This window comes from Pocillopora verrucosa, chromosome 9 (assembly GCF_036669915.1).
Source record: "Pocillopora verrucosa isolate sample1 chromosome 9, ASM3666991v2, whole genome shotgun sequence".
NCBI classification, from domain to species: domain Eukaryota; kingdom Metazoa; phylum Cnidaria; class Anthozoa; order Scleractinia; family Pocilloporidae; genus Pocillopora; species Pocillopora verrucosa.
This window is the reverse complement of record NC_089320.1, coordinates 11,019,266-11,034,153: the sequence shown is the minus strand read 5'-3', so window position 1 is coordinate 11,034,153 and position 14,888 is coordinate 11,019,266. Positions and strand designations below refer to the sequence as shown.

General features: G+C 38.2%; 2 protein-coding genes across 2 annotated transcripts; both read left to right on the top strand.

The window, feature by feature from the left end:
* Window positions 1–55: 55 nt before the first annotated feature.
* Window positions 56–4,787, top strand: LOC131793894 (probable RNA methyltransferase CG1239). The gene is made up of 4 exons (XM_059111400.2): window positions 56–1,840; window positions 2,243–2,461; window positions 3,056–3,182; window positions 3,830–4,787. The coding sequence occupies exons 1-4, from the start codon at window positions 569–571 to the stop codon at window positions 3,901–3,903; spliced, it is 1,692 nt and encodes a 563-aa protein (XP_058967383.2). The 5' UTR covers window positions 56–568; the 3' UTR covers window positions 3,904–4,787.
* A 37-nt stretch (window positions 4,788–4,824) lies between these two features.
* LOC131793893 (protein mono-ADP-ribosyltransferase PARP12) lies at window positions 4,825–13,208 on the top strand. Its single transcript, XM_059111399.2, has 6 exons — window positions 4,825–6,642; window positions 7,081–7,395; window positions 7,972–8,178; window positions 8,940–9,099; window positions 10,465–10,695; window positions 11,437–13,208. Exons 1-6 carry the CDS (start codon window positions 5,898–5,900, stop codon window positions 11,849–11,851), a joined length of 2,073 nt encoding a protein of 690 aa, XP_058967382.2. The 5' UTR covers window positions 4,825–5,897; the 3' UTR covers window positions 11,852–13,208.
* The last annotated feature ends 1,680 nt before the right edge of the window (window positions 13,209–14,888 follow it).

Sequence of the window (14,888 nt, the reverse complement as noted above, 5' to 3'; positions counted from 1 at the left end):
TACTACGTCAAATACTGGAAATGAACTGTAACTGTCCGCCGCACTTGCGCAGTAATCATCACCAGAACGATGAAAACACGTTGCAGTGGATTGCCCGGAGAGTGCGAATGGGCGTCTGGCGTCTGGCGAAAGTGCTCTTTAATTCTTCATTTCTCTGGAGATGAAAACACGCACGATAATTTGACGATTTGATCTGGTTACTTGAAAAAGGTGCGTCGTTTGAAGCCAAGAACAAATTGTACGCGTTTCAAGGCTGTTTCAAGGTAAATTCGAGATTTGAAAACTCAGCGCGGAGGCGAGGCTACAATAATTGACACATATTCTTGCAAAGAAGTTTTGGGAATTCAACATAAGGAACACACAGCAGTCTTGGTCCTCTGCGGAAGAGGAGAGGAATAGTTTCCGCTGAAATCAAGGATATCTCCTTTTGGATGTTGTTCTGAGGCTCAGGAATAGTGATCGAATTCTATTTGTGATGCGAGTGTGTTGATGTGGGATGTAAAGGCTGTAACCCTCTAACTTCATTAATATTTCATAAGCAAACAGCTTTGCTGCAAACACAGTACACATGGCTTCGAAATCAAAAGAGCAGCAAAGTCCAGTGAAGCGGAAATTTACAAGCCCCGTTGGAAATCAGAAATACGTAACGAAGGGAATTTCTCCGCGTTTTAAAGCAAATTTGAAAGATTTTCGCTCGTTTGGTCCCGTGAAGCAGAACAAACAGAAAGGAGATCTGGGACCTAATCATGGAAAAGCTTGGAGGAAGACTCATAAGAGCCAGGCTGTGAAATTTCATTTTGGAGGGAACAGTGCAGATCCACTGAACTTAAACAGTTTAATAGATCGAGATCCATCAGCTGTCACCCCACAAGCCTCCCCAATGTCAGTTCACAGTGCATCCCCAGTTGAAGTTTTAGAACCACGTGATAAGACAGACCCTCTAAATTTAAAACGTTGTCTGCCAGAACCTGAAAACAATGTGTCTCATGTGACACCAAAAAAGCGCAAGAAAAAGAAGCGAGGACATAATCATCAAGACAGGGAAAATGAAATTGGGTCAAAAGAGCAGTCAGGTGTCATCAGCCAGCTGAAGAAGCAGAAAAAAATTCTTGTAAAAACTGACTTTTCTTGTGATAAAATTGAGGATAAATTAGGCAAAAGCTGCACTGACCAGTGTAGTGTTCAGTCAACACAAACCAATGATCTGTCAAAAGAGGAAGACTTGAATCCATCCCCCAAAAAAGCTGGCTACATCACAAAGCAGACTGCAGAAGCAGTTGATAACAAAGGTGCAAATGTCATTGAAGTGGAGCAGTCTCCTTTAGTGACAAAACCCAAAATTGCTCCTGGAAAATCTAAAGAAATAGGAAAACCTCATGCATCACACAAAGGCAAAGACTCTAAGAAAGATAAACAAAGCTTATCAAAGAGACGTGAAAGAAAGGAAAAACTTTTTATTTATGGTAACTATAACAGGTATTATGGTTACAGAAACCCAAACTCCAGCCAAGATTTAAGACTAAAATGCTTTAAAAAAGAATGGTTTGAGGGGAAGGATGTTTTAGACTTGGGTTGTAATGTGGGTCATGTGACATTAACAATTGCACGGGACTTCAACCCACATGTTATCCTAGGAATGGACATAGATACTGCCCTGATCAAAGCAGCAAGGAACAATTTACGATATTATGTGCAGAATCAAGTGCCTGTTCCTGGGACATCAAGACAAGGAACAAGTTTTCCAGTGTCATTTTCTGTCACCAGTGGACCTCTGGCTGCACCTGTAGTTCAGGGCAGTGAAGAAAATCTGTCATTTCCACATAATGTCCTATTCAAACAGGTAATAATATACTTAAAGTAATCATAAGTCCCAATGCTTCTCTGAAAATATTGAAGGACTGTTGGAAAAAATAGAGTAGAGTAAAAGTTGAAGAATTCATCCTTTTTGTATGATTTTTAAAAAAATTTGGGGCTTGTCAAGAACACAACAACAAGAGCTCTCAGTTAAAAAGGCATAACCAGCATTACATGGTTAACTTTGAATAGTTTGTGCAGATATCAGTTCTTTCCATTTTTTAAGGGATTTTTGCACTTGTGAAGCGTTGTGATGATTAACAAAAGCTGAAAAGTTCAGATGTTGCTGTGTTAATCTGACATGACAGAACCCTTGGACTTATTTGTTTTCCTTTTTCAGAAACATGCGAGTCAAAAAGTTACTGAAATTTTCTTTTGAAATTTGCAGGAAAACTACGTTCCTTGCAGTAATGAGGTACTTTCCAAACAAAAGCCAATGTATGATATGATTTTGTGTTTGAGTTTGACAAAGTGGATCCATTTGAACTGGGGAGATGAGGGACTCAAACTCATGTTTAAAAGAATATTCCTCAATCTACGTCCTGGTGGAAGACTTGTCCTTGAGCCTCAGCCATTTTCCTCATACAAAAAGAAGAAAAATTTGACAGTAAGTGATTATTTCAAGGTTGTAGCTAAAGAAATTAAGCTTTTGGTTGAAATTTCCAGTGAGGCAGCCGAAAATTTGAATGATTGTGTGTGTGTAACCCTAGAGGTACATTTTGTGCTTAACCAAGCAATTGCTAGCCAAAAATCAAAGCAGCAATCACTTCTTTTCATCTGCCAAATCTCACCAGCAACCAGGGCTTAGCAAGAAACCTGTTATTTACCATCAGGTACTAGCTTTTTCCTGTATAGGCTCTGAATGCAATAGTGTAGGTCCCCAGTTTAAAACTTCATTTTCTTCTGTATCACTCAAGGTGAAAGCAATCTCAACTCAGTATTATTAGCAACTTCTACAACAGTATTGCTTTAAGAAACTAATTTCATTCTTTTTTTTCCTTATAGAGAAATTTGATTTAATTTTAACATCAATGAAGCCATTTTTGTAGAAAATAAGCCTCAAACTAACCATCCAGATCCACCCTCAAGTCTTTTCTTTAAGTTTTTGTTTTAAATATTAATTTAATATTTTTATATAGTCATGATTAGGAAATAAACCATTGCATCTTATTTATCATTACTATCCCCAACATTTTTTCAGGAAAAAATCCGTGCAAATTATGATGCCATTCTCTTTCGCCCTGAACACTTTATTGACTACCTTTTATCAGACATGGTGGGATTTGCTACTTTTGAAGTTCTTGAGATTCCACAGCACAAAGCTTCTGGTGAGTAGTATCTAAGTGCAGAGTTGTTCATTCAAGGTTTTTGTGAAATAGCATTTTGTGAATGCTTTGAAAAGAATTTTTCTGGGAACCTAGTAGCCTAGTGGTTAGCCAGGGGCAAATCCAGGAATTTTTTAAATTTTTCATTCAAAAAAGATAAATTTTTTAATTCTATTGCCTAAATAAGTTAAGAAATAAAGTCAAATGTTAGATACTTCATAATTAGTGGTAAAATGATATGCTTCCATCGCAAGAATTTTTTAGCAAACAAGTATTAAAATTTACCCCTAAGTCTGATGGGTGGAGGGGGGGGGGGAGGGTTTGGCTTCCTCTGGACCCTTCCCCCTGGATCTGCCACTGTTAGTAGGCATGTGAGATATCCACTTTATGCTCAATATGCTGGCATAAACAAACAAAACAAACTTTATTGGTATTTTTGATTTGTTCTTGAGCAAGACACCTTTATGTCTTGAGGCTTCCCATTGCCCAGAGGTGAAAACTGGTACCAGTACCAGCAAGGTGTTAGGAAAATCCTCAGAAAAAAACAGGGATAATTTTTGATGGATTGATAGTCCATTGGAAGGGGGCTCTGACACTGTTCTTTGGCTGAATGCAATAAAACATGTTGCATGTTTCTTATCTTTTCTTAGGGTTCCAGAGGCCTCTGTATCTTCTTACAAAAGCTGCAGATAAGCAAGGGGAACCTTCACAAGAAATGTATTAGGATTCAATAAATATGTCATCCATATTATACTAGAATAGTGTGTGGAAGTCACAAAATGTAGTTGTCTTGCATATTCCTTAGGTCGATGGAATTAGTGACATTCTTTTTACTAACCTCATATACAGCCACAAACTTGAAAAGTAGAGAATAAAACTTTCTTTTCATTAATGCAATAGATTGTTGATATATATCTAAGAGTGTGTTTGAAAATTGTGGATTTTTTTGTTTGTTTTTTCTTGCTTCTAAGTTAAAATTTTTGGAAATAAAATTAGTTTTAAAACCTAAACTTTCCACAATAACTGTGATGGTTTATTCTCTTCATCAGGTAACACCCTTTACATAAATGAAAAGCACTGCTGAGAAATATTTTAGCCAAAAAAACATGCATAAAGCATGCAAAAAATTTGAATGTAAGTGCATATAAATGTAACCAATGTGTCTCTAAATTGCACATATACACACATAAGCAGATATAAATCTGTCTCATTGGTGTGTTTTTGCTAACTTTGTTTTTCCATTGTTGACAGGTAATTTTTCTATAACATTAACTAGTTGCACTAAAACACTACATGGCTAAAAACTACTTATAGACTTGTTTGTCTCAATGTCTGCTTAAGCTGACTTTCCTAATATGCTGTTACTTATGTAGGCAACTTCATAAAGACCTAACCACTTTTCTTGTGATACTGATGGCTCACACTTGTAACACAGGTCTTCTCTCCTCTGCTTTAACCACCGTGCACCTCAGTTGTAGTTTTGTTCCAACTAAGTCATTTTGGTTTTTTTTCAAATTTAAGGGAATGGCCAAGCTATCACTCAGATTACACATATGCATGGGGGAAAGCTCAGCAAAAGGGTCACTCCCTCTTGTTCTTGTTGTTGGTGCTTCTTTTTTTTTTTTTTTTGGGGGGGGGGAGGTTTTAGAGTCCTGCATCTGAGAAAGTGTGACCTATGACCCCTCATACCTATATATACCTATTTTTTACAACAACTGATCATGTATTTAAGTGAAGTTGTTTCAGCCATTTACACCATTACATTAGTATGCAAATTCTCATACTGTTTTCTGTACATTTCTTGTGATTCTTACAAGGATGATTTTTCTAACAAGCAAGAGCTTCTTGAGTTCATAATCATTTCCTTTATTCTCACTGGAGATACTGTCAGGAGAAATCAGATGCTTATATTCCTAAGGGAGTAAAGGGTTTCAAACTGGGTTATGTTGTAACACTGTTGCTATTGCCAACTCCTATAGTGTTTGATATGTATGATTGGCCGCTGTGAAAACTTTTTTCGTTTAGATCCCCTCGAGACGCGTTCGATTGCGAAGTAAGAAAAAAGCCCGACCAGACAATATGTATATTAAGGCCTATTTACACGGTACGACTTTGTCGCATGCGACAAGCTTACGACAGGCCTACGACACGAATTGTATCGTGTAAATCAAACCTACCACTCGCTTACGACTGTCTTGCACGTCACGAAAAATGTCGTAGGATTTCAAAACATGTTTTAAAACGCTGCGACAATCGTAGCCGAAATTGATAGAAAATGACGTATTTTGTGACAAATTTCTACTGAGTAGGGGAGGAAGGTGAAATTTTCTTACGTCAAAATGGCGGAGGAAGTCGCCTCCTGAAAGTCGAAGACTGCTTCCAAAGCGAAAAATACATTCTCAGATGAGGAAACAGAGAATATGATATCACTGTGGAGCGAGGAAGAGGTTTTTTTCCTTCTCTTGCAAATTATTGAAACAATGACCGCGGCCGAAACGAGTGGAATTGCACGCGATTTTGGCATGTCGTAGGTGAAAATGTCGTGCGCGTGTAAATTGTCCTAAGTCATGTCGTAGGCCTGTCGTAAGCTTGTCGCATGCGACAAAGTCGTATCGTGTAAATAGGCCTTTACACATACCAGTTGTTAAGGCGCGGCAAGCTTGTGGGCTCAAAAATTCCGGAAGTTGGCACGGAACTCCATCTAAGTCGGAACAAACTATGTCTTCCGTATCGTTGAAGATGGAAGATAGCCTGAAAGAGTTGATTCAAATTTTGTTGAAAAATCGGGTAGAAGTAGAACTTGGACATGCAATTCTACAACTTTCTCGAGCTAACCGTAAAGTTGTGTCAGATTTTGGGGCGCAAGAGTTTGTCAATAAGTTTCCAATACTTTTCCAGACCAGGCGAACGAAATCGAAAGTAATGTTGAGGTTGGACGTTCCTCTCGAGTTTTGTCCTCAAGCGGGGAAAAAAGGTGGATGTACTGATATGAGGTGTTTTCGTCTTCATTTGTGCCCTTTCTTTGTCAAAGAAACCTGCAAATTTGGTGACAAGTGCAAAAGGTCTCACGATTATCTAGACGAACATGCGATGCGCATTCTGCAACACTTCCGCCTTAGCTTTCTTGACCTCAGTCTTCTTCAAGGTATACTGAAGATAATTGTTGACGAGAGTGAGATTCAGCGAGCGGCTGCCGGTCGCTCTTTACCAGACATCTGTATATTCTACAACAACAAGATTGGTTGCAAGAAAGAAGAAAATTGTCCCTGTCTTCACGTGTGTGAGCACTTCGTCGATGGCGATTGTAAATTCGGCGGAGAATGCAACAGAGACCACGACTTCTCTGATTCACATAACAGAAAAGTTCTTCAGCAGTATGATATGGGGCACATCAGTATCCATAAAGTGCGTCAACTACTTAAGGGCAGGGAAAGGAAGAGAACTGTTAACGCAAGTGCTGACGGTAAGGTCCGAATAGTTAATAATTAACAACTGTATATGTTAGCTCAGTTCTCCAACAAAGTTTTCTCATAAAAAAGGAAAGGAGTCAGTTTAGACATTTATTTAGGATATAAGCTTACGACTATTATATGCGATCAACTTACACCACAACTTTCACATGAATTCTGCCTTCTGAAACATGTATGAAACAACTTTCAAACAGACTTGTACAACAGGAAATATGAATAGTTGGATATTTTGAATAAACATTGTATTGAAATATTGATCTTATAGCCTTTAGCGAGATATGAATCACGGATGGACAAAAATCATGCTGACACTTAAACAATTAAACAAGTGCCTTAAAAAGTTTGTTTCATGGGCAATAAAGTGTGACAGAGTTTTCTACAGTCATTTATTGATGAATTTTAAAATTTGTTTAACTTTTCCCATAATACAGGTAGCATTTGCTCACATGCTGTCAACCCCAGTCAAGATGACAAAGGCAAAGATACTGAGATTTGTGGATTCCACTTGCGTGGCAAGTGTAACTATGGCAATAACTGCCTCCATCACCATACAGATTTACCCTATTTATGGCAATTTGCTGCACAGGGTGATGACCAGTGGGAAAGTTTTTCAAATGAAGAGAACACAATCCTCGAGAATTGTTACTGTGATGTCAAAAATCAACACTCTAGTCGTGTAACAATAAAAGGATCTCTTTATCTTGTTAACTTCCAGGATATGACTGCTGTTCCAGTTTCATTTCCAGGTACTACAGCAAAGATGTTAAAATTGAGAGGGGAAAGTGGGTTTATTTAATATGTGACATTCAAATATCCTGTAATAGACAATTATGACAGAAACAACTTTTTTTTTGGGAGAGCACCAAAGCTACCTTCTGGTCCATGTCAGGATGAAAAAAAGATGATGTATAGGAAAATGGGCCTTAGCTAGCTAGAGAAGGCTTGGTATGTAAAAAGAGGCAAAATGTTTTCAGTCCAACCTGCTTCATTTTCTCTAGAAAAACATTTGAAAAGCGTTAGGACCAACCACATGAAATACAAAGAGATGCCAGCCTTTTATTATTGAATTAATTACTTTGCTTGGTGCATGAAGTTGCTTTTAAATTGATCTGACCATTCTTTTATTGTTAAATGTTAACTTGTGTGAAATCCATTATAAAGGAAACAGGTTTCAGCTTTTAGAAAAGAGAGGATGACCTTCTCTTGTGGTTAAACACTCATTTCAAAACTTTACCATTCACAAATAGAACTGAAGAATAACAGGTATACCCTTGTCTTGACTAAAGTTGGGGCTAACAGTTTTTATTATTGTTTTCTGTAAGTGTGTAAGACCACTGAGACTGTAATAAAGGTTCGAAGACTATCCACCATGTCATCAGCAGTTGCTGCAGCAGGCCATGTGTTCAGCACCAGATGGGAGTGGTACTGGAAAGATGAGAACAACAAGTGGCAGTCATATGATACTCCTGGTGATGGACATGCTGTGAACACAACCAGTAGTCAGTGTTTTGAAAGAGAGTATCAAGCAGGTAAGGTAGAAAAGAAATGACTGTATGCTTTAATGGAAGTGGAAGAAAATGTACTTGTTTTGCAGAGAGACCTTTGAGATGTTATAGCTGTGATAGCAGTAGTCTTCCCAAAACACACTTATTTAAATTTGAATTGTTGTTTATACTGCTGTCCTCTCACATGTATATGATTTAGAAGGGACTTTCTGGTAAGCTTGGTGACTATATAATAAAGAAGGAATTCAAGGGGCTATGGCAGGTAGGGTGGAGTCTAGGTAGATGCAGTGGTCTGGTGGCTCGTCGGTTGGAGTCTAGATTGAAAGTCTTGGTTGAAGTCTTAGCTTAGCTATGGTCTCTCTCTGTTCTTGCACAGGACACTATACTCTCACATACCCCTTTCTACCTAGGAATGTAAATAATGGGTACCAGCAAACTGTTTGAGAAAAAGCTTGAAGTCTTGCAACTTGTTAACTTGCTTTGCCATGGAGCAAAGTATTCAAAATTTAATCTCTTTTAGCCATATATTAACCCTGTAACTATCAGAAGTGATTAAATTGTAACTTCTCCCTATAATATACATACTCTATCCAGCAAACAGGTAATGGGAATACTCAAACTTACCAGGTGGAAGTTTTTATCTCAATCTACAATGTAACACCAAATTCTTGTACCTAATTTCCAAGGAAATGTGTGGCAGCTAGTGGGGAGAATTAACAATCACATCTGTGGAGTTAAAGGGTTTAATTTCGCTTGCTTGCTTGTTTGTTTGTTTTTTTTTTTAGGGAAGGACACTCACCCTTTTAGTGCTTCTCATCACCAATACACTTTGGAATTTAAAAGATGGTGCCAGAAAAATAACAAGTATAAGACAGAAAGGCCTGTCAGAAGGAGACCAGCTGAGTTTGTGTCCAAACATAATATAGCAGATATTGTCTCTCAAAGGTGATTATATTACAATTTTGCAATGTTTGAAAGCACAAGGTGGGGTGGGGAGGTGTACTTTTCGAGAGCAAAACTTCAAAGATATGACAGAGGTTATCACTCAGAGGTGATTACTCTGCAATGTTGTGATGTTTGAAAGCACAGTGTGGGAGGCGGTACTTTTAAAATGCAAGACTTTAAGATATGACAAAGAGATTATCACTCAGAAGTGATTATTCTACAATGTTGTGATGTTTGAAAGCACATGGTGGGGGATGGGGATACTTTAAGATATAACAAAGGTAAGTAAACACCTTTAAACTGGAATTTGTTTAGAATTAGTCTGCAAAGAAACTATTTTAATTTGAAACCCTCTCTGTATTCATGCAAAGTGAAGGGTTTGATTTGCCTTTTCTTTACCACATTAAAGATAATTTTTTCACGGAGCGGTTAACATGTGAAATAGCCATACCATAATATGAATATACAGCTGTTTTGAGAAAGTTTGTCGAAAAAAGAAAGGTGTAAAAGTGCACGCAATGCCTGGGTAGTTTTCAGGTCGCAGTTCCTTGACCTCAGGATTTCAGAATCCTAGAAAACGTCACTGAAAAGGAATAACAGGTTGATGAATCTATCTATTTATTTGAATTGTTAAAATTTACTGATTCCTGAATGCCCAGACTACCTTTCGAGATCGTTGTGTGCACTTTTGTGCTTTAATCCAACAACCTTTCTTGAAACAACTGTATTAAATCAACATAATGTTTCTTTCCTTCACATAGGGTACCGTATTTATTCGCCTATAAGCCGAGCGATTTTTCCAACAAATTAAACTGAGAACAGGTAAATTCTCGCCAAGGTAGGGGGTTCGGCTTATAGCCGAGTATTTTCGCCGAAAAAAATTTACGGGTGCTTAACAAGATTCGAAATTTGACAACATGAAAAACTGGCCAATCAGAAGCGGTCATTCCCACGGTTTGTGTAAACATTGCAACACGATCTGACAGATATCAGCTGATCGAAGCTTTTCATTGTTTTAAAGAAACGAAAGACTTACTTTGATTCCTCTGCTCTGAAAACCAGTCCAGTACTACCAGTCATAACCTATTTTTCGGTTGCATGTTTCCCGAGAGGGAAGCTCCTTTTGTTTTCGGTTTATGTTAATTCATCTCAGTTAACGACACGCGTGGAGTACTTTGCAATTATTAGGTCTCGGCTTATAGCCGAATGTTTTGTGTTTATTTTTTATTTCAATGCAACAGCTGCTGACATGAAAAAGTTTAGGGTCTCGGCTTATAGCCGAGATCGGCTTATAGGCGAATAAATACGGTAATTTTAATAAGCCTGTTCCAGGGTAAAGTTGGTGATTTTTACTTTCTTTATTAGGCGTAAAGCAGTCAGTATGGCCCGACCATCCACTTCGGCAGAGGCGGACAGGGTGCCATCCCACTGGTCTTCTATTCCTGATGGCAAGGATTACTCGTGTGAACGTTTGTCAACCATCACTGAAGAATACAAGAAGACAGAGAAGAGATTCAATGATTCAATGGAAAAGAGCCACAAAATTGTCTCCATAGAGCGAGTGCAGAACCTGGAACTGTGGATTCAATATGCACAGTAAGTTACGAGTTGAAGGACATAGGATAGGCTTGATGGCTTCTTTTGTTTAACCCTTTGGCACCTAAAAGTGACTAACATTTAATTTCTCCTCACAATATCACCCCTGAATCAAACATGAAGGTGACGAGAATTAAGAAGGTGATCACCAACTAAAGAGGCTCTTGATTGTTCAACAAATTCTCCTCATCAGCACCATAGGAAGTGTGTAGAGAACAGTAAGGAGAACATGCATACTGATGCTACAGTGTAAAGGGTTAAGTGGTTCGTCTATTTCCATTGCCGCCATTTGATAGTTTTTTTGTTTTAATTCCGCTAAGTGAAGGAAATCGTTTAGCTCATTTTCAGTCTTGTGGCACTCTAAGATGATATGACAGAATGATTTTTTAACTGGTAGATTCCACGTTACAGTGCGTCCGTTCAGTAATAGATCACAGTTGACGTCAAAATGTGCTGAGAACAAAAACTATTGTTGCTGACGTTCTTACCACATTTTGACGTCTTCTGGGATCTATTACTGAACAGACCCACAGCAACATTGAATCTATTTGTTTTATGTAATGAAAAATCAAAATGCAGTTAATGATGACCAATCAAAATGCACGTAGAATTCGGCTTATCATATGGGTTAAGATTTTGCCGAAAGTTAAAGAGACAAAAGCTCAAAAAGGTGGTACCAAGTATCTTACACAGGATTGCTGAACGTGTTTTTACATCCTTTTTTTCCTTCATGATTTGTAGGAAGAAGGGCCGCATGGCTAAGAAAAGCGGCAAAGAGCCCGAAGAACGCCAACTCTTCCATGGAACAAAACCTGACACTGTCAAAGCAATCTGCCAACAGGGAATCGATTGGCGAATGTGTGGAAAACATGGTACATCTTATGGCGAGGGAAGTTATTTTGCTTCTAGTGCTAAGTATTCTCACCGTTATTCTAATCACGGTGTTACTCGTGGTAATAAGCAGATGTTCTTGGCTAAGGTTCTGGTGGGTTCTTTTACAACTGGAGACAAATCTTTTAAAAGGCCTCCTCCTAAAGATTCATCCAATCCACATGTGTTGTATGACTCCTGTTGTGACAACACAGCGAATCCGGCATTGTTTGTTGTGTTTGAAAATGGGCAGTCCTATCCTGAATTTTTGATCACTTACACATGATTTATTAACTTTTATTGTTTACCGTGATATAATGAACAATGTAACGAAACGTAACGAAATGGCACATCTTGTAGCCACCTAATGGATGGTAATGTGACCTGAGGTAGCAAAACGAACTGTAAAGTAACGTAACATATCAGTGATACTGCAAAGAAACATAAAGTACTTTGGTGTGAGAGTTGTATACCATCATAGTCAAAATGTGCTCTTCTCAGCATAAGTCGATAGATGAGTTCAAGTTCTTTATTTTCTTAATGTTTTTTGAAATAGTTTTCATTTACTTTAATGACAGTTTTAAATATTCAAAACAGATTGACGCCGTATCGTCAAAGAGGATGCATTCCTCTCTAAATAAGAAGAGATAACAATTTGATAGTTTTTTTATATATATTTACAAGTAGTCCATGAAATTTTGGAAAATTCCTTTGAAGGTGGGAAAAAAGTAAAGTTGAAGAAATAAGAAGAAATTACAAGTAATGAAATAACATAAATATAGTGGGTGAGTTTCTAAAGAAACTGTGGTGTTGCATCGGTGGGAGAGTATAACGGGGTAATTTGGTATTATCAACTGAGTTGGTAATGTAAATTGGTCATCGTAAAGAGTTGCAGAGCTGACGTTTCGAGCGTTAGCCCTTTGTCAGAGCGAAACTATTCACTATAAACAAAGGGCTAACGCTCGAAATGTCAGCTTTGATAGTAGCTTTTACTTTTAGTTTTTATTGTTCAGTTTTCTTTATAAGGACATAAATAGGAAAGTAAGTAAGAATTACTACTTTAAGGAAACTCATTTGAGAAGGCCCTGCTCTCAAGTTTTGTCTTTTATTAGGCTGAAATGTCATCATTCTCCTCGCCCCTCTCCCCCTTTGGAACACTCCCAGGGGTGTTGGGGCTGGGGGGCATCAGGTCGTTCAGACACCCCACTTACTGGAAGAGTGGTAACATTATTTCACCCCGACCTAGAATCTCCACTGACCTAGCATCTTAAACAATCCAATGTTAATTTTCAGATGGCGATGCGACATTTAATCCAAACCCTGGATGCTTTTGTCTCTCCCACCCCTTTTATAACATACAATTCAAATCAATTGAAACGCAAGCATATTTTATTGCAAAAGAATTGTTTCACACAAACGACATTTCCACTCTGGGAGTCTTATCACTAGCTGCAAGGAGATCGAGCACCCTACACCCCTGAAACATGTCTTCCTTGTTTGCTCAGGCCTCAGCTGATCGCTGTAAAATTGAAGTTAATAAAATCAACATTAAAGGGAAGCCTTGTGTTATCCTGAGCTGAAATATTTACAATATCTTTCTGCTTGATTGTTTTAAAGAATAAACTGTGTGTGTTGTCCCTTAAGAGTGACTTGCATCTAATTTCTCTTTACAATATCAACCTGAATCAAACCATCAAAGGTCACGAGAGTAAAGGAATTGATTGTCAACTAAAGAAGCTCTCGATTGTTATACAAATTCTCCTTGTCAACATCATAGAAAATGTAAGGCGAACAGTATAGAGAATATGCATACTGATATTAGGGTAAAATAGGTAAGGAAAGAATTCCTCCACCACCATAAGTGATTCTATTTCTACACGTTGTCAAAAGTCTTCTGCTTCTCATTTCTTATCTTGGAAGTAGATGCTCCTCTCCCTCTAGCCTTTCGCTCGATGTTTTGAGAAAAATCACTGAGCTCGACACGTAGGCATGTTTGCGTTATGTTAACAGTTTATTTTTGAGAAATTCGATCTGTTTCTCCCACAGTGTATCTTTTATATATTACTAGACCATTTTCAGCATTCTTTGCACTCAGCGACCACCTCAATTTCAGATTGCTGTAGGATCTCAAAAGAAATTTGATGAACAACGATCTCTCTACATACATAGTTCCATTTCTGCCACCATGAAAAAAAGTTACCGAATTAATTTTTATTACACCCATTTTGACATCAATGGTGGTCCCTGTAATCTTATTGGCACTAATTGGTGCGATTAATTCACGAATCGCACTATTTTTTGCTTTAAGTCGCATCTTTTTCCCAGCCAATAGGGAGGCTACACTAAAAACAAAACAACCAATCAGATTTCAAGGCTTGTTTAAAGTAACCCATCAAATTGCAGGAAAATAAAAGACAAAGAGTATCATGTAGCAAATTTTGCAACTTTTGTTTCCAAAACTTTTATTTTTTCCCCCCAGAAAATGGATCAATTTAATTTTAAACCGGTTAGTACTCCATCAATAAAATATTTGAACTGACCAAGTCCTGTATTTGGGCGATTTCAAAACGGCTGTAATGAAGTGGCAATTGAACCTCGTGTCGTGCAATTTTCGTCCGAAATCATACTTGTGATTTCAAATCGAACTCGCGATGCGCGCTTGTTCGATTTTCAAATCATGCGTATGATTTCAACCCAAATTGCACTCCACTCAGTTCAATTACCACTTTAAACCACCAGCGCGCGGATGAAACATTTTTATTATATAGATACTGGTGAAATACCAGGATTTTTCCTTTTTCCAAAAAATCATATCTTCATCGCGCGCAGTGAAGATACTATCTTTATCTTTCACGTGTGAGGATATTGGTGTCGCCATGGTTACTAACATGATTAGCCAATTACATGAGAGAAAAAAGTGAAAAAAGTCATTCATGACAACCTTTGAGCACAGTTAACAACTGAGTATTTGGTTGTTTACCATTTACCACAAATTCCCGGTTGGGATGTAACTCATGGCCCGTTAAGGGCCTGTTTACATGAAGGTGGGGGAACCCCAGGTAGGTGAGGTAACCCGCCTAGCCGTGGTCAAAAAATAAAGCGCGTTTACATACAATCTTACTACCCCAGGGTGCTGGGGTGAGGTTTCTTGAGGTTGTTGCCGCGCTTGTAATTAAGGAGTTTGAGCAGAGGCGTCCCAAGCTCACATCTGGAGAAAGACGGAAGATTAATTCTCGGACACGTGTATTTACGCGGTGTTAAGTTACGCGAGGAAACGTTGAATCATTACGCTATACGGAATAGTTTGGGAAACGAAATATGGT